The sequence below is a fragment of the Suhomyces tanzawaensis genome (assembly GCF_001661415.1).
Source record: "Suhomyces tanzawaensis NRRL Y-17324 unplaced genomic scaffold CANTAscaffold_7, whole genome shotgun sequence".
NCBI lineage: Eukaryota > Fungi > Ascomycota > Pichiomycetes > Serinales > Debaryomycetaceae > Suhomyces > Suhomyces tanzawaensis.
In genome coordinates, this window is record NW_017963642.1 from 761610 (window position 1) to 784458 (window position 22849).

A 22849-nucleotide genomic window follows, 5' to 3' on the forward strand; every position below is an offset into this window, starting at 1 on the left:
CGCGGCTGCTATTCTTGTCATTAAGACGCAGCAGCGATTCAGACTTTTCAGGCATTTTCTAGTTACTCTCAGTGACTTCTCAACGACTTCCGCAAAACATTTCAGACTTCTTTGACTTCAGTCTTACCAGTCTTTGCCAGTGACTTCTCTACGACCTTTCAGTGAAATTCTTAACCACCTTTCAGGAACTTCTCATTTTCCAGTGACTTTTCATTGAGCATGCTCCTACTATACTTGCTCAGCTCGCTCCTCACCTTCTTCGTGCCGATGGCCCTCACCATCAAGGCCTTGGACAAGTCCACCACCTCTACCACCCCGCCCCAGTCCTACCAATTTCTCCTCAACTACTGGGCCTACTACGCAGTGGTGGCTCACCTCACCCACACATACATGGACCGCTCCGACAGCGTGCTCCTTGCCGCCACCGCCTTTCGTCTTTGGTTGTTTTACGGCCAGGCAAACAACCTTAAGACCACCAACTCCATGCTCCTCCAGCGGGTGTTTGCCACCAAGGACTTGTTGGCGTTCGAGCACAACTGGGTGGACCCCGTGCTTCGCCACTACGTGGTGAGCGCCTCCTCACGCACAACCAACGTGCTGGTGCTCCAGCACCACCTCTGCCAGCTTGCCAGCCGCCACGAGCTCCCGGCCCAGCCGTGGCAACTCTCGCATCCCATGCGGTGGCTCTCGCGCGCGGTCACCGCCGTGCACCGGGGCCCCGACCCCGAATCGACCATTTCCTCCACACCCTCCAGGAAGCGCTCGGTGCAGAAGGCTGTGCCCATTGGCAAGTCGCCCTCCAACCACTCGCTCCGGTCGCTTTCGGGTGCCGCAGGGTCCGTGAGCCCCAGAAGGCGAAGCCATCGCGCCAGCGACCCTCCCTATCCGTCCATGAACTTCGGAGATATCCCTCTGGTGGAGCATGCCATTGTGGATGATATCATGGACGAGATGATCCAGCAGCCGCTCTCCATGAGCGTGTACGACGACTACTTCAACAACTCGTACCCCCAGTACCCGACACAGGAGGCACCAGCACCCGCGACCGAGTACGCAACGCCTATGGCGCTGAACCCCAGCATCAACCACAGTTCCGGCCCAGCCGCACCAGAACCTAGATCCTCCTATAAGATCAACACCGGGTTCTTTGTCCAGAACAAGCACAAGTTGTTTCCCAAACGGGAAACAAAACCGTTGCCCATGGCGCCCTAGTGCGATGATGTGGCCACCTTGGATGCGTTGCCGTGATTGGCTTTGAGGGCCGAAAATGGGACGCAAGGGTGGGCTGCTGGACGGGCTATTCTTAATACGAAATGGTGATTCCTGATACGGTGATGGCTTATATACCAACGGTGACATACTATTTATTAACGGTAATTACTATACCGTGGCTACTTATCATACGGTGCCTTTACTATTTATTCATACCCTAGATTGGCCAATAGCGCATTGTGTCTGCTGCACCTAATTGCGACACCATGCAGCCAAAATGCATGCACGGATTTGCACACTGACACCAGACCGCAACGATTTATCGCACAACGCCCGTAGCCTCCCATACCCCCGCCATCGCAACCCCCCCACTCGTGGCCCCTATTTCCTCAGGACTGCGGCACCTGCCCACCTGCTGGCTGCCCCTTATTGGGTTGCACCATCGGACCGTAGGTCACATGACCAGGTGCCAATCATGTCCCATGATGTCACATCGCGTCAAGTGGTCCCAAATCGTCTACCCACCAAAATGTCCACTACGGCCAAAATGCCACCTTGCGATCCCGCCATCCCTGGCATTCTCTAGCTGCCGACCTCTGCTGCCGCTCCTCCCCGCGACGAGCTTCCCCCAGCTCCGGCCACCCGCATCTCCTGCTCGTTCCTGCACCATAAAAGCAATTAGTAAACATCCTTTCTAACTCCGATTGTTGTAGTAACGTCACTAACCAGTGCTACTATTTATCGTGCATTAGCCTGCTCTACGCCTAATTTCCGATCCTACACACTTGACGGATTCCTTCCCTACACATTTTCTTTGCTCGATTCTAGTAAGCTAGCCACTTCTGGTAATCCTCGTCCCTGCCTTCTGCCTTCTTCCCCCTCCCTACTAGCCTCACCACCACACCATGTTCAAATCCATGAGTCCCACAGACATACCAAACAACACCCATCCCCCACCACCTTCCCAGCAACCTCCTCCAGAAATCGCTGCCCCAGCATCTACTGACGGCTCGCCCATCCTTCCATCACCCACATCCCTCACATCCTCGTCGCCCTTCCCGCTCATGGAGTCCTCCTCCAGTGCCCACGCCCCTGTGGTGGCCACCTCAACTACTTCCAACGTCCCCACCATCGACAATACCCCCCGAACGGAAAACCTTGACGCCGTGCCTACCGAAGACCCCAACGAGCTCATCCGTCAGCGCATCATTCTCAAGGAACAACGGTTGAACGAGATTAAGAACCAGTGCTCGGCCTTGATCAGCGAGCTTGACTCCAACAAAGACCCGGAGGCCATCGTTAAAAAGCACATCAGCCAGCTAAAGAAGTACCATGAGCTAAAAGACATCGCGCTAGGGCTTGTCACCATGATTGCCGACCAGAGACAGTTGAGAACGACCGATATCTTAGAGGAGATGAAGTTCGAGCTCCTGGACGAATAGTCCCCTACACAAGCGCATGCACACTCCCACGGCATTCTTGGGAGTTGCACCATCACCAATCTAATAGCCTACTCGAGTCTCACGTCTCGCCTCGAGTATTAATGTCCCCTTCGCTTATGATAGCATGCCTCGTTCGTATTGCTGTTTGCATTTGATTCCCGACTTTGTACATATACTATTTATTTCATCACAGCATCAGACGAGCTTCTAGCTCATAATATACAGAATTGAGAATACGATGTAGCGATGTCCCGATCAAGTGCTAGCTGGGGTAACCCCACTAGCGCCCCACAGGCGACCAGATGCACTAAAGGCTTATAGCTTCGATCGAATCTCTGGGCTCAGTAGCTGCACCACCGTCTCACTAAAATGGAAGCAGCACAGCGCCTCAGGCAGCACAGATCGGAAGGTGCTAGAAGCAGGCCCATATGCAGTAGAACCTCTGAATGTGTCTGGCACTCACCATCTTTCAGACTCCCCTATAGTCTACTTTCGGAACTAGCTTGGCAGTACCTCGTGATTTATGGCAGTGAATGTGTCGCCCCAACAATTGTGCGGTCTCTCCCTAGCGCAGGGCGATCGTCGCTATGTGTGCTCGCTACCACACCACTCCTCACGACGCACTTCACTATGCACCCGTTTACCCTCGTCCGACCATTCTCAGAAAAAAAAAACCCTTTCAATCCTAGATCCCAACTATTTCAGATCATCGGCACCGCAAACCAGCGTCGAAGCCAGCTACTCGCTCGTAAAGCCCTCCACACTCTTCAGGGCAAACAGATACAAGGCCCTCATCAATAACCGGGGAACATCATCAATATTTCACATCGTATCATCAGTATTAAAGACCGGTTCACTGCAAGAACCTAGTACCAAAGATGCGTCTCCACACATCAATCGTGGGGATACTAGTGTTCTACTTTGCCTTCGTTTTCACATCTCCCCGACTAGAAAAAGTCACTACTCGTTATCTCAGCTATCCAGAGCAGAACCCCCAACCCCCAGAACCAACCCCTTCACCATCAAGCTTCCTTCCCCTCGACCTAAGGTCTATCAGTGACTGCCGGTTGACAGATCTATTGTTGGTCAGTGATATAGACGGCAATTTGCATGGAGTGGAACGTAATAGCGGGGCTCTATTATGGACACTCCCCATCGATGAACCATTGGTGAGAATATCTTCCAATAACTCTTTCGAGAATAACCAATCTAACATCCTTTGGTTCGTGGAGCCGTATCAAGATGGCTCCTTGTTCTACTTCACACCCAAGTTCGGAATGAACAAATTGCCAACCAGTATCAAAGATTTGGTGTTGGAATCTCCCTTTTCTCTCAGTGGTGACGACAAAATTTACACTGGTACCAGAAAGACGTCTCTTTACTCGATCAACATTCACACGGGAGAGATTAGGAGCTCATTTGGAAACCAAGAAAAATGCCCTGTGCCAAATACACACTATAAATTACAACCGCACATGGAAGACAACCAGGACACTATAATGATAGGCAAAACAACTTATGAATTATCCATCTATTCCAAATTGAACACAAACATAGTGTGGAATGTTACATACTCCCAATGGGGCCCAAACAACATAGATAATGACCTTATTATGCAAAACCAACAAAGTCTAGATAAATTATATTTCACCCCCTTCCACGACAAATCATTATTGGCCATTAACAAAGATTTGGGTACCACTATCTGGATAAGCAAATTACCTTCTTTGGCAGTGAATGTATTTGATGTATTTCATAATTTGAAGAACACAGAATACGTTTTACTTCCTCATCCTTTGAAGGTCCTTAATGATTTACAATTCAAGATTGACGAACAAACACATACTTCAAATAATGACCTAGTATTCGTGAACAAGACAAGTAATTGCAGAGAATGGTTTGCCATGAGTTTCAACAACTATCCAACTCTCATCAAAAATGCTCCTATTTCCAAATATCAATTAGATTTGTACAAGCTTCAAAACGAGATTCCTGTGGATATTGAATATTTGAAAAATTTCCGTTTATTGACTGATTCACAATCTCTGGTAGAAGCTTTAGTCAGTGGAATTCATAAAACGTACGAATTGACAAGTGAAACTATGTACCAACCAATTGCCAAATTTGAAAAACCTACTACAATAAATTTAATTGGCGATGGATCTTCGTCAGGTAAGTATGAGGAGAAGACTTATTCCGACGAATCCCAAAATGTTATGGATGGAATTAAGTTTCCAGATCGTAAAACAATGGGATCAGAATTAATGCTTCTCGATCCGAAGCGTGACAAAATGCAACTGCCAATGATCACCACAAGACCAATTATCGAAGAAGTGCAAGCCGCTGAAAATTCTAGCACAATTCATAAGATGATAGGCTATTTTACATTCACAATTGCGAGGCGGATCATTGAAGATGTTTTGATCTTGGGTATCATTTTATACGTAATATTCAGGTACTTGATTTCCGATTTCAAATTACATATTCGTTCTGATGGTAAATCAAAGGAAGACGAAGAGCATATTCTGGAAAAGGAAGAAGAATTGAAACGTATTGAAGTTAAGAAGCCTAGAATCTTCACGGACAATCTAGAAAGTAAAGAGTTACCTAAATTACCCGAAGAACTGGACGAAAAAGAACCAGACAGTACTTTGAAAAATGTGCCAACCAAATCGAAGAAGGTAACAATCCTTACACCAAATGAATCTTTGGAGATAAACCACTCAGAGGATGAAACTGCTGATAAAGCAGTAACAGACACTGAAGAAAATACGAAAGACTTGAACGAATCTGAAGAAGTCACGAAGAAAAAGCGTAAAAGAGGAAGTCGGGGTGGTAAACGTGGTGGAAGGAGAGTAAACAAGAACAAACAAGACTCAAATGAAGAAGAGGAAGAGGACGAGGAGAGCGAAGTAATCAATACCAAAAGTTTAGTGAAGCCTTTGCCTATTACACAAGTCAAAGTTCCTATCAAGAAACTCCAAATTGAAAACAATTTGGTAATCTCTGACAAGATTTTGGGTTATGGATCTCATGGCACCATCGTTTACCAAGGAACATTTGAGAATAGGCCAGTTGCAGTGAAAAGAATGTTGTTAGACTTTTTTGATATTGCTAATCATGAAGTGAGGTTATTACAAGAAAGTGATGATCATCCAAATGTCATTAGGTATTTCTGTTCACAGTCTTCGGAGTCAGAAAAGTTTCTTTACATTGCATTGGAATTATGTTTGTGTTCTCTTGAGGACATTGTTGAAAAACCTAAGAAGTCATTGAAACTCAGTGAAAATCATTTGAATGAAGTTCTTCATCAATTAGTTAGTGGTTTACATTACTTACATTCGTTGAAGATTGTTCATCGTGATGTGAAACCCCAGAACATATTGGTGGCAGCTGCAAAGAATAATAAGATTGTCACGAAAGAGCCAGTCGAGAAAAGTATACGTTTGCTTATATCTGATTTTGGCTTGTGTAAAAAATTAGATTCAGATCAATCATCATTTAGGGCAACTACACAAAACGCCGCCCTGGGAACTTCTGGATGGAGAGCCCCAGAATTGTTATTGAATTACGATTTACTCGAGATCTCACCAGATACGATTTCTTCTATTTCTTCTCGCCATTCCGCAAATGACTCAACTTTACCTGCTAACTCAGGGGGCAAGAGGTTGACCAAAGCAATCGATATTTTCTCATTAGGATGTGTCTTTTATTATATCTTAACTGGAGGACTCCATCCTTTTGGTGATAGATATTTGAGGGAGGGGAACATCATCAAAGGTGAATACGACTTATCATTATTGAATTCATTTTGTCCAAACGATAAGTTTGAATCCACGCATCTCATCTCGTCCATGATTCACGCGAACCCTTCAATGAGACCTAGCACTTCCATGATACTTAATCATCCATTATTTTGGAACCCAAAGAAAAGGTTGGAGTTTTTGCTCAAGGTCAGTGACAGATTTGAAATTGAGAGGAGGGATCCTCCGAGCGACTTATTGTTAAAATTAGAGACACACGCTAAAGCTGTTCATCGAGGTAACTGGCACAATAAGTTTGACGAGGAATTCATTGATAACTTGGGCAAGTATAGAAAATACCACCCTGAAAAATTAATGGATTTGTTGAGAGCAATTAGAAACAAGTATCATCATTACAACGACATGCCTCAGCAATTACAAGAGCAAATGAGCCCGTTGCCTGATGGATTTTACAAATATTTTAATATCAGATTTCCCAATTTACTAATGGAAATTTATTTCTTGGTTAATGAAAGCTTATCGACTGAGCATGTTTTCAAAGACTTCTTGGTTGGTGCTTGAATTAGCCTGATGCATTCTCTATACATCGTATAGTTCATATAGATCTTAGGTCCGTTCAATTCTAACTATTTACTTATTAAAGTAGTATATTATGTAGATGTGTGAAAGGTGTTCATTGATTCAGTTCACTAATCGGTTCCGAAAGCAGTTCGAAGAACCAGTTGTTTTCCAAGTTCAGCGGGGATGCTTTTTGACTACTGATCAATATATCCAATGATAAACGTTTATTACCCCCCGGGTTTCGTTTCCGTATAAATCTATGTAAAATAGTGTTGTAACTGGCATCTCAACTCCGTAAAATGCCTAGGTATATTACAGCAAATGCTGACTAAGGAAGTAAATCTAGCATTCGGATTTGGTAGACTACCCCATGGATTTTCTTGACCAACAAGCGGAAACCTGACGAGTCGCCGATGTATTACTAAAGATCAATAAAGCCTTGAACCTAGTCCTTACTTTTCTTCTTCTTCTTTGGTTTGGTTACTTTTCCTGGCTTACCCTTTTGTTCGTTGGCCTCCAGTTCAAACCTTGTGTGGGTGCCTTTGAAGTTGACGCTACTGATGGCAGGACCTTTCATTCCATCACTAGCTGCGGCTCCGCCACCATTAGCTCTTGTCCCCAATGCATTCTGTAAGAACTCTTTAGCTTTTTCGGCGTCCTGTTTATCTTTGTCTTCCTGGCCCTTGGCTCCGGTCTCGAGATCTTTGAGTCTCTTCATGTACGTTTTGATTCTGGTTAATTCATCCATAATAGGGTGACCCTCGGTATTGACCCCTACACTCTTGAGGTAGGAGAACATCAACGAGATAAGGGTGTATGCATAGTTGTTGTATATCTTGATTTTATCGATGTGGTTATCGCTAGGGACTCCTGCAATTAATTCATCGAGTGACTTTTTGAGAATAGGCTCAAGCGACTCCTGAAGCAGGTCCACGGTGTTGTCTAGCGACTTGATATAGAGCCGTACGTTATCTAAGTTCTCCATCTTGGGGGGATTATGAGGTTGTCGCAATAGAATCTACGATGAAAATTTGGGATGCTCATCGGTGCGAAACATCCAACTTGGTGCTAGTCGAAACAGCTAAGAGTTGGTGAAAATAACGTGAAACAGATCACAGGACATACCAACATCGAGAATAAGTGGGTGCCTTGAATACAGTCAATTAAACAGTTCAGAAACCAGCAGAACAAAATGGCAGGCATACGTAAGAACAGAGAGATCTTAACAGGTGGTAAGAGGTATGCCCAAAAGGCAGCCAAGAAGCACAGAGTAGAGGAGGTGGTGTTTGACAAGGAGTCCAGAGTTGAATATTTGACGGGATTTCACAAGAGAAAGTTGCAGAGACAGAAGAAAGCCCAGGAGTACATCAAAGAGCAAGAAAGATTGAATAGAATAGCAGAAAGGAAGGAAATGAGAGCGGAGAGGAAGAAGGACATGGAAAACCAGTTGAGCGAGTTCAACAAGACCATGAAGGATATAACGAACTTGAATGACAGTGACGACGAAGAAGAAGGCACGAAGGGACTGGCTAAGGAGTGGTCAGGCTTCAGTGGCGATGAAGGCAGCAGTGACGAGGCCGAGGAAAATGACGAAGATGAAGCGCCTAAGGGAATATTGCACCACAAGGAGATTTACAAAGTCGACAAGGCCAGTTTGCCTCCCACCAATGCCATCATCGACGATGAGACCACGGTGACCGTCGAGTCTTTGGACAACCCTGCAGTTGCCAGTGCTAGAGAAGCCAGCTTGGAGGCCATTGCCAAGGCCAACAACGTGAACTTGGCCAAGTCCGAGGATGTGCTCGAAAAGTCCATAAAGAGAGCTAAGAACTATGCCGTGGTGGCCGGTGTCGCAAAGCCAGAGCAGAAGAAGAAGAAGAAGTTCAGATACTTATCCAAGGCTGAAAGAAGGGAAAATACTAGAAAGGAAAAGTCCAAGAACAAGAGGCCTGCTAAATGATCCAGCGAAGTCAATGGCCAGGGCAATATATAGAGTACATACCCGTCCAATAAATGCGGATAATACTGTCTAGCCGAAGCCGTGTAAACCTGAGACTCGAGAAACTCATCACCTGTATCTTCAGGCCTCTTTTCCCCATCCAAAACGGCCTTGTGGCTCATTATACTTGCTCTTGGATCTTCCTAATAGTATAGCACTTTCGCAGCTATATGGTGCCCCAGTATGTTCTTCAGCCCTCGGTCCGGGTAACTGTTCACCAACTATAAAGCGAGAAAATTTGCACTAGTTACAACAGTAAGCAAATAGTCACCTAACCTAGGCGGGTTAAGTTATTATAGTATGTACGACCAAGGAGTATAGTGATGACACGATGTCGCCCCAAACGGAGGCTCCTATTCAGGACTATGACCGATTCGATTCATGCCAAACACACTGAAAATTCTGAGACTACTCCATTATCAACAATTCGTATTCAGTACTAACAATTCAGGTTACCAAATTATTATTGTACAGACTCGTAGTATTGTTTGCTAATGATGCTTCCATGCTAATCATGATACTTATGATTAAAACCTTTCGTGCTTAAAAGTACGCTGAAGCAACAATCGAGCTGTGGCTGTAGTTTCAGTGTATTTGCACCGAACTGTAAACATTTATTGCCGATTTCAATGGGCGTAATCACATACGGCCAGAACCAGACTGTATTGCGATGAGAGTCCAGTAAGCTTGTAAATCTAACTCATCTAATTAACCTGGCCCTAGCCTTGGTTAACTGTCCCTGCGCCGAGCCCTTCCTGCGCTGAGCCCTCCCTGCGCCCAGCACCGCGCCCAGCACCACCTCTCGCTACCACCACCGCGAACCCGCAACCACGTAAACAAAACGTCGCTACGATTCGGTTTTCCTAGATCAGCTACTGTACATGCCATGGACTCAGATGGCTTCCTATTCAAGGACGTGGTACCCCTTCCGTTCAAAATCCTATTCTTTCTCGAGCTAGGTGTCTTCTTGTGGCTCTTTTTGATCATCATATGCACCAAGCTTACTCCGATCAATGTGGTTGATCTTCTAAAATTGTCATACACTTCTCATAATTACACTCAGCTAGACCGGACCTTGCCTTCTTCTGGGGAGTATGCTGCCAGTATCCCCAGTGCCGTGAAGGAAAACATTCTTCTTGCCAAAGGTGTGGTGAGAAACTTCAGGATAACTACTGTTGTCAATATTGTGGGATTCATTGTCTACAAGCTTCTTCAATACAGTCAGAATGATTTTGTCCTCAAATTTAGCCATACCATAATACCGGCAGCCTTGATAGGTTTCACCTTGCATAGAGTGTTTTACAAATCGTCCAACACCAATTACAAGGGCCAATACAGAATATTCACCACAGCAAAGAGGGTCTTGATGGGAAAGATCAATTCTTCCAGCATGAGAGTAAACGATATTTTACTTTCTGATTCATTGATGTCCTACAGTAAAGTTCTCAACGATTTTGGATTATTTGTGTGGAAAACTTATATATCCGAGGGTCCATATAATGACTATTTGGAAATCTCGATTTTGTCTATCCCAATCTTGATTCGAATTAAGCAATGTTGGTTCGAATACTCTACAACAAAGCAAAGGCCTCATTTACTCAATTTGTTCAAGTACGCATCCAGTTTTGGCCCATTAGGAGTCAACTTATGCATCAAGAGATTTATCAAGGTAGATCATGAGATGGACGAAAATTTAAAGCAAGCCGCTTTACAGAGATTGCAAACATTAAATAACTGGTGGTATTTGACATCATTCATAAATTCAACGTACTCCTTTATTTGGGATATAAAGATGGATTGGGGATTTGGTCTATTTGACCAGTTATTCGATACCGAGAAACCTTTTAGAGCAATTCGAACAAAGAATCAATTGCATTATCCAAGTGAGTTCATATACTATGTGGCAATAGTCGTTGACTTCATGTTGAGATTTATTTGGGTACTTAAACCATTTATTGTCGAACATGACCTCAATAACTCTCAAGATTTGACCTACTTACACATCTTGTCGACCTTTTTATTTGGGTATGATTCTTTGTCATTCGGTTATACGGTTATAGAATTCCTCGAATTGTTCAGGCGTTGGATGTGGTGCTTTTTCAAACTTGAGTCGGATTTTGTCAAGTTGGGTGCTGCGTCAAGTATAGAGTTGGAAGAAATTCCAAAACAGAGCTGATCATGAAGTGGATCTACATAGTCATTAAAACTCATATTTATAGAAACTAACTAATCGTACAAAAATTATGCAATGCTCATAGGAGCCAGCCCGAGTGGCTCACCTAACCCTGTTGATGTATATGGTCTCTTGTTGAAGGTCTTGAATGACGTCTAGAGACTTCTCTATATGATTATCAGTCACTTCACAGAGACACACTTCGTTTGATGAACTTAATTGTTTTCGAGCCATTTTTGAGCAGCGTTTCTCCATGCCAAGTCAGCCTTAGGACTGATTCTGTTCTCAGAAGCCCATTGGTACTTTAAAGGAGACTTGATGGTGGCATAGATGACTAAGACAGAACTCATAGTCGCAATAGCAGCGATGCTTAACTTTGGTGCATGGGCCATCTTCGTTTGTATATTGAGTAATGATGGATTGGATTTGCTTTGATGTGGTTGGACGCTCTTTTCGTCGCACACACGACTTTCTTTCACTATGATGATGGAAACTGAACAAGGATTCTGATGAAAGGCTTGTAACTGTAAGAAAATACATATAGCGAACATGAATTCACAACTCACAAGAGTCATGGTTGACTTTCTATGTCTCACACCCGTAGATAAGTGAAAGATCAATGTTTGCAATTAGTCGGACAACACCTTGTTCAATAGCACCAAGAACGAGAAAGAGTTTGTCCTATATGATACAACAAACACAACTAACTTGTATGACATATCTATGTACCATACTTGCAATGTTATTCGCCATTTCGACCGTTCTCTTCAGTAGTTTTGAAGGAGACTTATTACGTAATCACTTATGAATCTGAAAATTTTCACGTAAAAAAATCTTCTCCAACACTAAGTGTACTTCATCAACACCATGATAAAAGGGACCATACACCAAACATGGTCTAGATCACTTGGAGTGGTCAGTCGGCGCTCATACCATGTCCCAAGTATCAACAAGGCTTTAAAAACTGAATATGACACCATCAACGACTATGGTAGTTACAAGAACAATGTTTTCACTCATAGATTACCAGAATCGACTGCTCAACAATCCCCATCATTAGTTGCATTACATTCAAGATTAAACTTGCCATCCAAGTACTCCTTGTCTACATTATCTCAAGCATTGAATTTGAATATCAATGACGGGTTAGTTAACAACTTTGGCCTTAACACTTTGGGTAAGAACTTGTTGTCCTACTACGTCTCTGAACACCTTTTGGTCAAGTACCCTAGATTACCTATGCCTATTCACAATGTTGCTGTTGACAGCTTGATGGGACATGAAACATTACATGAAATAGGAAAAATATGGGGTATTCAAGTCGATTCATCTACAAAGTTGGACAAGTACTTAAGCCAAGAATCCGAATTCATAAAGTATGGTAAGTTGAGATTCTTGAGTGAACAACAGAAAGGAGAAGTCAAGGAAAGCGGAGTTCATGAACTTTCTTCACAAGAATCTAAGACCAAGATAGATTCTTCATTTATTTCTGACGAAGCTCAGGCTTATGCTTCTGCCGTAAGATCTATCATTGGTGGATTATACACTCATACCGGCGAAGAGGCTACCAAGAAGTTCATCCAAGACCACATTTTATCCAGAAAATTACCTTTGGAAGAAATGTTCCAATTTAACCAACCAACTAGAGAATTGGTTAGATTGTGTGACAAGTTGAATTTCGCAGAACCACTCGAAATCAGGTTGATTGCCGAAACTGGTCGTTTATCTGCACATGCCATCTATGTTGCCGGTGCTTTCTGTGGTACCGAAAAGCTTGGTGAGGGTATCGGATCCTCCATTGCTGAAGCTAAGACCAGATCTGTGGTCAACGCTTTAATGTCATATTATTTGTATTCTCCTTTAGACTCTGAAGGAAATGCTGCCAAGGTGCCAAGCGACAAAGATTATAAGTTCGAGGGTATTGTTGGATTAGGAGATGTGTCTATTTAATCATGTACATAGTATAGACATTGCAGGAGAGTAGTATATTAGCATGTAACCAGTTGTACGCCGATTATAGGACTGATCTTGCTGGCTTATCTACGCTGATTCGCTATCATAAGAAGTACTACCTGTATTGAAGGTTTGAATAAGAAGTGTCATTGGTTTGTTTCATTCGGGGCTAGTCATAGACAAATTTAATATTCGAAGAGCCAATAAAAAGTACAGGACCAATGTTCTCAGAATCGAAAACCTGGATATTAGAGGCTCGGTAGCCTCTCAAATTCTTGGGCTTGGCAAACGCATGTATTTCCGATAATGCTATTGTTACTAAATATTGTAGGTTGCAACCAATCCTGATGAATAGCAGCCAATGGTAGAGGTGTACAAGTGATCCAGAACCAAAATCGGTTTATTAACTATTAACATAGATGATTACTTTCCACAAGCACCACCGGTGGCATTGGCTTTCTTAGCGGAATCAAGGTCCTTGTAACATCTGACCAAGGCTGCGACGGGGTCCAGATCCTTTGCTTTGACAGTGGCATCTTGTAAATGTTCAATGTCGACAACACAGGAGTATTTACTACCACCAGCACCACTACAGTTATCTGGGTTATCGTAGCCAACGAAGTCGAAATCACAAGCACCAGTCTCGAAGTCCTCGTCCTTGTTGAAGCAAGTACCGTCATTGTTGAAAATAGTTCTAGCAGCAAGCTTAGACTGATCGTAGTACACAGAATTGTCATAGTCTCTCTTGTAAATTCCAGTACTGGCCTGTTGATGGGTGTGTAAGTTGACTCTGATAACCTCACCGTTTTCAGCAACAGTCTTGATGACATGGTATTCGCTAGGATCCTCTTCGGGAGTTTGCGACGACAAGTGTGAAAGAACTACTTCAGTAGGAGGTAAGATAGCGTAGCCTGCTTCATCACGAACGAAATTGAATGTGGAAGCGTATGAAGCTACGGCTAACGTAGCAAGCACAACAGATTTGAACAACATTTCTGATGGACTATAAAATTCGATGAAAAAGATAACTGTATTTATACTCGATGGGCGAATGGCCCAATCGCATTACGGGGCTTTTGCGAGAATCCCATATTAGTTCATTTATCTAATTAATCAATGTGCCGCATATGCATGTCAAATTCCAACCAATGAAGGGTTCGCACAAGGCCAACCTGTCTCTGTGTATTCCCGATCCAGCTGTAGGGTTCACTATCTATATGTAGGGGGAAAGTGTCGGAGTGCATAGGAAGCTTGCTGTCAAAGGGCCATAGCGATTTGGGGATTTCTCATGCCGTTCGTTAGGCAATGCCGAAAAATGACCGAGGATGGTAAATAAGCTGTCACATTTTTATGGCATCGTGTTCTAACTTTTATTTTTCTTCACACCACTTACCCCTTCATTTTATCTGTGTATGTACTACAATATATGTAGAGATTTTGGGGGATACATCCACTACTTATACTTTTCGCAGATGAGTCAATTTACTGGACTTGGCATTTAATGTGCTCAGCCTACACTATGGGGTACAAGTGAGGTGAAACTGATAAACAAAATTCTCAATATGGTCCCAACCTTTGTGTCTCTCCTTAGACAGTAAAACGGGGGAAGCTGATCAAAAGCGATTGTTAAAATTAAACTTCAACAGGATTGGCTACACAATGCGCACCGGAAAAGAGTCTCCCTTGAGTCTATAGTGAATGATGTATGGATGTTTAGCATTCCATAAAGCCTTATGTGCCTTATTGTTTCTTTTGTTGGCCGGGACTGTTAGATTTAAATTTCGTAAGAATTTATGCATTACATGAGATAAATATTGTGCGAAAATAGCAGATTCCTAAAAAAACATGAGAAGTGCTTGATGCATCATTTCATCAGAAACAAATCCAAAAAACATTTGATTTAGTCTTCCGTCTTACGCTAGAGGAGTTCGATTGTTTAAATGGGCCAGTTTGGGCCACATAAGAACCCTGTCCCATTCGGTAGTTAACCATCGGGTATTCAAATGCTATATCGTCCCACTCTCTGAGGTCGCAAAAATGTTTATCCACCCGCATTAAAACTAATCAATTATCGCTGGAGTCAAACAACCACGAAATACATCGACGAAGGCGTGGAAAGGAAATAACTACTAGTCAGACTATCAATACTTTCGGTGATTATATTGTTGACATTCTAGAATAATTCTCTTGTCATTTTTATGTCTTATGTCTTATGAGCTCAATACTCATCTAATTTCTCTTGTCTCACTATCAATACAGGGCAATAAAACTCACTTAATAAGTAGCAAGGCTCGAACCTAGATTTTGCGAAAGTCTTCTAGGTACATGATCTTACACTTTTACCCACAGTATCACCCACAGACACCCTTGGGATCTCTTCCCTATCACATAGTTCGTCCTCTTCTTATCTTTTCCCCACCATGCGCAGGTTGGACCGAGTCAAACCATCGCAGCGAAAATTACTGACACAAAAGAGGGCCTCCTTTATAAGATCTTTGACTTTTCACTTGTTCAAGAGACTCACGTTTCATTAATCAAGCTTTCTATCTAAGCGTTCATTCGTCCATTCATCCAGACCCCAACCCACCATGTCTTTAAACATCCTCGTTATTGGTAACGGTGGTAGAGAACACGCTATTGTGTGGAGATTAGCACAGTCTTCTTCTGTCAAGAAGATCTATGTTGCTCCAGGTAACGGTGGTACTTTCGACTCCAAGGTCGAGAACATCCCATTGTCCGGCTCTCCAAAGGACTTTGATGCATTGCAAGCCTTTGCCGTCGAAAACAAGATCGATTTGGTGGTTCCAGGTCCTGAACAACCATTGGTGGATGGTATCACCTCCGTTTTCACCAAGGTGGGTATCCCAGTTTTTGGTCCTTCCGCCAAGGCCGCCTTGATGGAAGGCTCTAAGGCACACTCCAAGATCTTCATGGATAAGCATGGTATTCCAACCGCCCAATTCAAAAACTTCACTTCCGTAGAAGAAGCAAAGAAGCACATTGAACAAGTCGACTACAAGATCGTCTTGAAGGCCGATGGTATTGCTGCTGGTAAGGGAGTTTTGATCCCAGAAACAAAGGAGGAAGCTTTGCAAGGCTTGAACGAAATCATGGTTGACAAGAACTTCGGGGATGCCGGTAATGAGATTGTTATCGAAGAATACTTGGAAGGTGATGAGTTGAGTATTTTAACCATCACTGACGGATACTCTTTCTTCAACTTGCCTGCTGCCCAGGACCATAAGAGGATTGGTGACGGTGACCAAGGCTTGAACACCGGTGGCATGGGTGCCTACGCTCCTGCTCCTATTGCCACTCCCGATGTCTTGAAGAAAATTGACGAGCAAATCATAAAGCCAACCATTGATGGTATGAGAAAAGATGGTACCCCAATGTGTGGTGTTTTATTCACTGGTATTATGTTATCTCCAACCAAAGAACCAAAGGTTTTGGAATACAATGTCAGATTTGGTGACCCAGAAACGCAGACTGTGTTGCCTTTGTTGACCGACGACACAGATTTAGCACAGGTCATGTTGGCATGTGCTGAGCACAGATTGGACTCGGTGAACATCGACACCAAGCCATTGTTCAGTACCACTGTGGTCATGGCTGCCGGTGGATACCCAGAAGCTTACGGAAAGGGTGATGAAATAACTATCAAATCCGACTTGCCAGCAGACACTTTCATCTTCCACGCTGGTACCAGTGCTAAGGATGGCAAGGTCCTTACTGCGGGAGGACGAGTCATTGCCTCCACTGCAATTGCTGCAACCTTGAGAGAATCCGTTGACAAGGCATACGTTGGTGTTGACCACGTGCAATTTGAAAAGAAGTACAACCGTAAAGACATTGCTCACAGAGCCTTCCGTGATGCTGATAAGAAGGCTAGCGGTGTTACCTATGCCGAAGCTGGTGTTTCCGTCGATAACGGAAACTTGTTGGTCGAACAAATCAAGGCCAAGGTTAAATCTACTGCCAGACCAGGTGCCGATTCAGACATTGGTGGTTTCGGTGGTTTGTTTGATTTGAAGAAGGGTGGTTACTCTGGTGACGACACCTTATTGGTTGCTGCAACTGATGGTGTTGGTACCAAGTTGAGAGTCGCTCAAATCATGGATATCCATGATACCGTTGGTATCGATTTGGTTGCCATGAACGTCAATGATTTGGTGGTTCAAGGTGCTGAGCCATTGATCTTCTTGGATTACTTTGCTACTGGTAAGTTGGACATTAACATCGCTTCTAAGTTTGTCAGTGGTGTCGCAGATGGATGTATCCAAGCCGGATGTGCTTTGGTTGGTGGTGAAACCTCTGAAATGCCGGGCATGTATGATGCTGGCCACTACGATACCAATGGTACTGCTGTTGGTGCTGTCCACAAGGACAAGATTTTACCAAGAATAGATGCTATGGCCGCAGGTAACGTCTTAATTGGTGTCAAGTCTGATGGTATTCACTCCAACGGTTTTTCATTGGTCCGTCATATCATTGAAACCTCGCAATACGATTACACTACAGTTGCTCCATGGTCCAAATCTGGAAAGACCATCGGAGAAGAAGTATTGGTTCCAACCAAGATCTACGTCAAGCAATTGTTGAAGTCGTTGCGTGAAGACTTATTGTTGGGATTGGCTCACATCACTGGTGGTGGTTTAGTTGAAAACATTCCAAGAGCATTGCCAAAGAATTTACAGGCCAAGATCGATATCAGTGCCTGGGAAGTGCCTGAAATCTTCAAGTGGTTCGGTAAGGAAGGTAACGTGCCTAAAGATGATTGGTTGAAGACTTTTAATGTCGGTATTGGTATGGTTTTGATCGTCGACCAAGCCAACGTTGACAAGGTGTTGGCCAACTTGAAGAACGAAGGCGAAGAAGCCGTTGTCATCGGAGAATTGGTGGACTTGGCTGCCGGAGAAGCCCAGTGTATCGTGCAGAACACCGAAGGCTTGTATTAAGCTGCGAAAAAAATATTGCCCCAGCCGTGGGCACGTGATTTGGCGTTATCGACACCAATTCCCGGGTGCCTGGCAGAACGGCCACCGCCCGCCTACACGTGATGATGGCGAATCAGGGGCTACCAGGAAGTAGTGGTATGTACGGGATCATACTAGTAATATAACGTTTGTATAATTCGAGTAATCCAACAGCTTAGGATTGTGCTTATTAATCGCATTATTCAGCGCAATTGATAGGAGAACCGATCTCATCTCACTCGAGCCACTACCCAGCCTGATTCTGCAAGTAGACGAAAAAAACTGCTGCACCAAATCGTTTATAGCACCGGTGATATCGCTTTCAGACAGACCCATCCGCCGCTCTACCTTCGCTTTACGAGTTGATCTATTGGATTAGTGTGCGTCTCTGAACATTGGCTCGCAAACCCTTACCAATTCGGGCTCATCCTAATTTTTATTTATTTCATCCTGCGATAAAGGTGGTCCGCCAGCTCCAACAGTGTATGGTGTGAAATGGGATTATTATCGCTTGGTACTCCTTTGGATTGGCATGACTCCCGCCATCATAACGAACATGTCAGAGAACATGGGATTATTCAGCTTATCAACATGTTCAAGCAACATGCTGGTAGAACTCAAGACACCTTCTTATGGGGAGACGAAGTCGAGTATATGTTGGTCGACATAGACGAGGCAGAGAAAACTGCCAAGTTATCGATCGACAAGGACCACATCTTGAAGTCCTTGAACGACGAATCTTTGTCCCTCCACAAATCGGTGGACAACAACATCTCGTTCCATCCCGAGTATGGCCGTTATATGTTGGAAGGTACGCCTGCCTCCCCTTACAACGGAAACTCTTTGGATGACTACGTTTATGTCGAAAAGAACATGATCAAGAGAAGAGAGGTTAGTGAATCCGAATTGCCTGCCCACATCAAGCCGTTGACATTGACCACCTTCCCTAGAATGGGTTGTCCAAACTTTACCTCGCCATGCGCCAAGCCTATAGGGCCTGCGTCCCAGTCGTTGTTCTTGCCCGACGAGATCATCAACAGACACGTCCGTTTCCCAACCTTAACGGCCAACATTAGAAAGAGAAGAGGGTGCAAGGTTGCTATCAATTTGCCGATCTATCCAGACATTAATACCAAATTATTAGATGACTCCATTCCTCATAACCGTGACTTGTTCGATAGTGACAAGGAACCTTTCATTGGTGCCTCTAAACCGGGTCATGTGTACATGGACTCGATGGGTTTTGGTATGGGCTCGAGCTGCTTACAAATTACTATGCAAGCTGCCAATATTGATGAAGCTCGTTACCTTTACGATACTCTTGCACCTATAACCCCAATAATGTTAAGTTTGAGTGCTGCTGCCCCCATTTTCAAGGGTTTCCTTGTGAACCAAGATGTGAGATGGAACGTTGTAAGTGGTGCAGTAGATGATAGAACTTTTGTTGAGAGAAACAGCGAACCTTATGCTGGCTACAATGTATTTGGCGGATTGAATATTGGCAAAGACCAGTTGTTATCTTCTGTCGATGTCAACCAAACTTTGAATGAATATGGGGATTTGAAAAACTTGAAAACTGACGATGGCAAGCCAATTCAAAGGGTTCCCAAGTCTAGATATGATTCCATTGACAATTACTTAGGTGACGGCTCTTATTCCACGAGCTACTTCAATCCCAAGTTGAATGATATCCAAGCCCCAATCAACAAGAAGGTCTTTGATAAATTGCATAATGAACATCCAGAATTATTTGATACCTACTTGGCCAACCACTTTGCTCATCTTTTTGTCCGTGACCCATTAGTGTTGTTCAGTGAAAGAATTAATCAAGATGATGAACTCGAGAATGACCATTTTGAGAACATCCAATCCACTAACTGGCAAACATTGAGATTCAAACCACCTGCATTATACGAGAATGGAACTGACTTATCTACCAAGCCGGGTTGGAGAGTTGAATTCCGTCCTATGGAAATCCAGTTAACTGATTTCGAGAATGCTGCATACTCTAACTTTATTTCTTTATTGTCGAAAGCTATCATCAAGTTCAGACCCAACTTGTACATTCCAATTTCGAAGATTGAGCGGAACATGAAGACCGCCCATAATGTGGACTCTGTTCTTGAGGACAAATTTTGGTTTAAGTCCCTTGACCAATGGAATTTGAACAACAACGACTTCATAGGTTACGATTTATCATGGTTCGACCGTTATTTGAACGCTGGAAACGATGAATTAGGACACGATGAAGTGTATATTAACGGATATTCTCGCAATGGAGCTATAATTAACCAGGAAAATGGTAACCGTTCGAGTGCCAAAACTGTTGAATCAATCAATGAAGTCGACGACGAGGGAACGGATCAGAAATACACCATTAACGAGATCATCAATGGTAATGATAAATTTCCGGGTTTGATCAGATTGATTATTAGGGTCATCGCCAACGATTTATTGCCAGCACAACAATCGCATCATTGTGAGTCTCAAGTTTTAGCGAAGAATTTGATTAGAATTAAGCACTACTTATTGTTGATTTCCCAAAGGGCCAGTGGTAAGATCCCAACCACTGCTAATTGGATAAGAGCAATGGTATTGAACCACGAGTCGTACGAGCGTGACTCAAAGGTCGGTGTCCGTGTTAACTACGATTTGGTCCAGAGTGCAGTTGAGATTACTGACTTGCTGAACCGAGAATTAGTGTTGAGCTTCTTCGGTGAAACTGTGGGTGAATATCTTTTAGGCAGTTTATAGAGCAGATGGACCAAGTGATCATCTCTTCAATACAAGAATAGAATAGGACAGGTCACGTAATCTATTATGGGGCCGAAATAGGCACAGTCGTACCCCAATGGGTTCATTCTAACACACGTGATCACCTCCCCTAAGGCTACAACTAGCGATGGTCTAGCTGGGGTAAAGAGGAGGCTCACGTAAAACCGCAATTTCTTGCGGTATGTTTGCAATTTCCCATGAAACAGACGAGGTCAGCAAGCACGATATCTACAATTTAATCCGAATAACCAGCATATGGTGAATAATACCTCCAATCTAGCTAGCCAGCCTGTTCAATTGCCTCCCAAATAGACTATTTTGTAGAGTTAGTTCATTTAACCCCACTATTTGAGATGGCTTGTCGTCGGCATGTTTCAGGTGAAGTCAGCTAATGTCGCGCGCACGACCCCCCCTTTCCCCGACACACGTCTATGGTCAAAAAGGCGAAGCTATGACGACGATTTGTCGGACTCCATACAGTACCAGACAGACACTAAACGTAAATTGGGTTACTCAGTAATCAGTTATCCTCATCACACCTTGAGTCAGATCGGTTTACTACAAGCATATTCATCATGGGGTTACTAGATAACTTCAAAGCCTTCTTACATTCCATAACCACGGAGGACCACTACGCGTCGTATGACTCGCCTTACAAGAACTCCGTCATCAATAATAGTGGAAGTATTGTTGGCGGAGGCAACGACAGGGACCAGGATTCTGGTTCCCGTCTTCACGAATTGAACCGTTTGGCCACTGTCAACTCATCAACGAATTCCTTAATAGGTGGAAACAACAGCTCCTCCAACGTGGGATACCGCCCAGGATTGAGAAGCAGCTCCAACGCCAACTCGACCACCGACTTGCCAATGCAAAACTTGAATGCCAATGGGCAACCTCCATTGCCTTCGATGGATTCTTTGTGGGACAGGATTGAACACTGGATTGAAGAAGAATATCCTGAGTTGGAAGATTACTTGAACGATGGTGTCACAACGGCAGACTTGAATGAGTTTGAAAATGATCTTGGTTGCGGATCTTTGCCAGCAGAGTTCAGACAATTTTACAAGAGACACGATGGTCAATTTAGAGGCGGTAGACCAACCGGTTTAATCTTAGGTCTCGCCCTTTTGGATTTAGAAGGTATCGCAGAGGAATATGCTGTCTGGGGAAAGGTTGCCCAAAGATTGGAAAGACAGCAGTATCTTGCCCAGAATCAACAGTTACAAGGAACTTCAAGTGCCAATCAAGCTAGATCCAACAATTTCATGGCTAACCAAAGATCCATTCCTCCAAATGCAGTCCAATCTACTTATTATCATAAAGCATGGATCCCAATCTTGAAAGATCACATAGGAAATCAAATTGCCATAGATTTGTCTCCAGGACCCAATGGTAATTGGGGTCAAATGATCATCTTTGGTAGAGATTTTGATACTAAGCTCGTTATTGCTGGTAGTTTTGTTGAATTCATTTATAACTATGTTACTGACTTGGATGCTGGTAATTTCAGCATTGACTCTTCTGAAACTAGAGAAGATCAAGGATTTTTGTCTAGCTCTAGAGATGATGAATATGGTATCGGTGATGAAGACGAGGACCAAGGGGAATTAACCTTCCATGATCCAGATGGAAAAGAATTTGGAAAGGGTGCTTTTAAGGGAGAATTCAGCTACATTGAAGTGTTAAAGAAAAGAGCCTTGAAGAAATACGGTTTGACTGAAAATTTCGAAACTGCATTCACTCCTGCTAGTGTGTCGATCAAAAAATCAAAGAACCCTCTTAGTGGAGTCTCAACCCCATTGAGATCACTGAGTCCATCTTTGTCTCTCAAGAATAATAACTCTAAGTCCGCATTGATAAACTTGGAGAATACCAGTAAAGTTGCATTACCAAAGGAAACCCTTATAGATGACAAAGTGGAAAGTCCCAAGGATGCTGTGAAGCAAGAAACAAAGAAGGAAGAACCAAAGAAGGAAGAACCAAAGAAGGAA

General features: G+C 43.6%; 13 protein-coding genes across 13 annotated transcripts in view; 10 read left to right on the forward strand and 3 right to left on the reverse strand.

Moving 5' to 3' along the window:
- Window positions 1-219: 219 nt before the first annotated feature.
- Window positions 220-1212, forward strand: CANTADRAFT_23639 (uncharacterized protein; the record flags this gene model as incomplete). The annotated part of the gene is made up of 1 exon (XM_020206984.1): window positions 220-1212. One exon carries the CDS (start codon window positions 220-222, stop codon window positions 1210-1212), a length of 993 nt encoding a protein of 330 aa, XP_020062644.1.
- Window positions 1213-1350: 138 nt separating this feature from the next.
- Window positions 1351-1957, forward strand: CANTADRAFT_313392 (uncharacterized protein). The gene has a single exon (XM_020208392.1). It carries the CDS (start codon window positions 1490-1492, stop codon window positions 1796-1798), a length of 309 nt encoding a protein of 102 aa, XP_020062645.1. The 5' UTR covers window positions 1351-1489; the 3' UTR covers window positions 1799-1957.
- Window positions 1958-2117: 160 nt separating this feature from the next.
- On the forward strand, window positions 2118-2654 carry CANTADRAFT_23640 (uncharacterized protein; the record flags this gene model as incomplete). Its single annotated transcript, XM_020206985.1, has 1 exon — window positions 2118-2654. The coding sequence occupies one exon, from the start codon at window positions 2118-2120 to the stop codon at window positions 2652-2654; it is 537 nt and encodes a 178-aa protein (XP_020062646.1).
- An 878-nt stretch (window positions 2655-3532) lies between these two features.
- IRE1 (bifunctional endoribonuclease/protein kinase) lies at window positions 3533-6979 on the forward strand (the record flags this gene model as incomplete). Its single annotated transcript, XM_020211882.1, has 3 exons — window positions 3533-4826; window positions 4893-5249; window positions 5298-6979. The coding sequence occupies 3 exons, from the start codon at window positions 3533-3535 to the stop codon at window positions 6977-6979; spliced, it is 3333 nt and encodes a 1110-aa protein (XP_020062647.1).
- A 209-nt stretch (window positions 6980-7188) lies between these two features.
- Window positions 7189-7988, reverse strand: CANTADRAFT_27304 (uncharacterized protein). The gene has a single exon (XM_020208064.1). It carries the CDS (start codon window positions 7962-7964, stop codon window positions 7425-7427), a length of 540 nt encoding a protein of 179 aa, XP_020062648.1. The 5' UTR covers window positions 7965-7988; the 3' UTR covers window positions 7189-7424.
- Window positions 7989-8026: 38 nt separating this feature from the next.
- CANTADRAFT_27305 (uncharacterized protein) lies at window positions 8027-9013 on the forward strand. Its single transcript, XM_020208065.1, has one exon. The coding sequence runs from the start codon at window positions 8172-8174 to the stop codon at window positions 8937-8939; it is 768 nt and encodes a 255-aa protein (XP_020062649.1). The 5' UTR covers window positions 8027-8171; the 3' UTR covers window positions 8940-9013.
- An 851-nt stretch (window positions 9014-9864) lies between these two features.
- ERD1 (Erd1p) lies at window positions 9865-11154 on the forward strand (the record flags this gene model as incomplete). The annotated part of the gene is made up of 1 exon (XM_020210574.1): window positions 9865-11154. One exon carries the CDS (start codon window positions 9865-9867, stop codon window positions 11152-11154), a length of 1290 nt encoding a protein of 429 aa, XP_020062650.1.
- A 6-nt stretch (window positions 11155-11160) lies between these two features.
- On the reverse strand, window positions 11161-11543 carry CANTADRAFT_97174 (uncharacterized protein; the record flags this gene model as incomplete). Its single annotated transcript, XM_020212004.1, has 1 exon — window positions 11161-11543. One exon carries the CDS (start codon window positions 11541-11543, stop codon window positions 11367-11369), a length of 177 nt encoding a protein of 58 aa, XP_020062651.1. The 3' UTR covers window positions 11161-11366.
- Window positions 11544-12018: 475 nt separating this feature from the next.
- On the forward strand, window positions 12019-13101 carry MRPL3 (mitochondrial 54S ribosomal protein mL44; the record flags this gene model as incomplete). The annotated part of the gene is made up of 1 exon (XM_020211883.1): window positions 12019-13101. The coding sequence occupies one exon, from the start codon at window positions 12019-12021 to the stop codon at window positions 13099-13101; it is 1083 nt and encodes a 360-aa protein (XP_020062652.1).
- Window positions 13102-13527: 426 nt separating this feature from the next.
- Window positions 13528-14097, reverse strand: COI1 (Coi1p; the record flags this gene model as incomplete). Its single annotated transcript, XM_020211221.1, has 1 exon — window positions 13528-14097. One exon carries the CDS (start codon window positions 14095-14097, stop codon window positions 13528-13530), a length of 570 nt encoding a protein of 189 aa, XP_020062653.1.
- Window positions 14098-15692: 1595 nt separating this feature from the next.
- ADE5,7 (bifunctional aminoimidazole ribotide synthase/glycinamide ribotide synthase) lies at window positions 15693-18062 on the forward strand (the record flags this gene model as incomplete). Its single annotated transcript, XM_020210524.1, has 1 exon — window positions 15693-18062. One exon carries the CDS (start codon window positions 15693-15695, stop codon window positions 18060-18062), a length of 2370 nt encoding a protein of 789 aa, XP_020062654.1.
- A 513-nt stretch (window positions 18063-18575) lies between these two features.
- On the forward strand, window positions 18576-20834 carry GCS1 (glutamate--cysteine ligase; the record flags this gene model as incomplete). The annotated part of the gene is made up of 1 exon (XM_020210491.1): window positions 18576-20834. The coding sequence occupies one exon, from the start codon at window positions 18576-18578 to the stop codon at window positions 20832-20834; it is 2259 nt and encodes a 752-aa protein (XP_020062655.1).
- Window positions 20835-21430: 596 nt separating this feature from the next.
- SMI1 (Smi1p) overlaps window positions 21431-22849 on the forward strand; it is a gene marked incomplete at both ends in the record, with an annotated part of 1689 nt that continues 270 nt past the window's right edge. The window contains one exon of the mRNA XM_020206986.1: window positions 21431-22795. Coding sequence (XP_020062656.1) covers window positions 21431-22795 — 1365 coding nt within the window. The remainder of the gene's footprint in view (window positions 22796-22849) is intronic.

Excerpts from the sequence above, each read along its gene's own strand:
- CANTADRAFT_313392 (XM_020208392.1), top strand. The coding sequence starts at position 1,490 with ATGCATGCACGGATTTGCACACTGACACCAGACCGCAACGATTTATCG.
- CANTADRAFT_27304 (XM_020208064.1), bottom strand. The coding sequence starts at position 7,964 with ATGGAGAACTTAGATAACGTACGGCTCTATATCAAGTCGCTAGACAAC.
- CANTADRAFT_27305 (XM_020208065.1), top strand. The coding sequence starts at position 8,172 with ATGGCAGGCATACGTAAGAACAGAGAGATCTTAACAGGTGGTAAGAGG.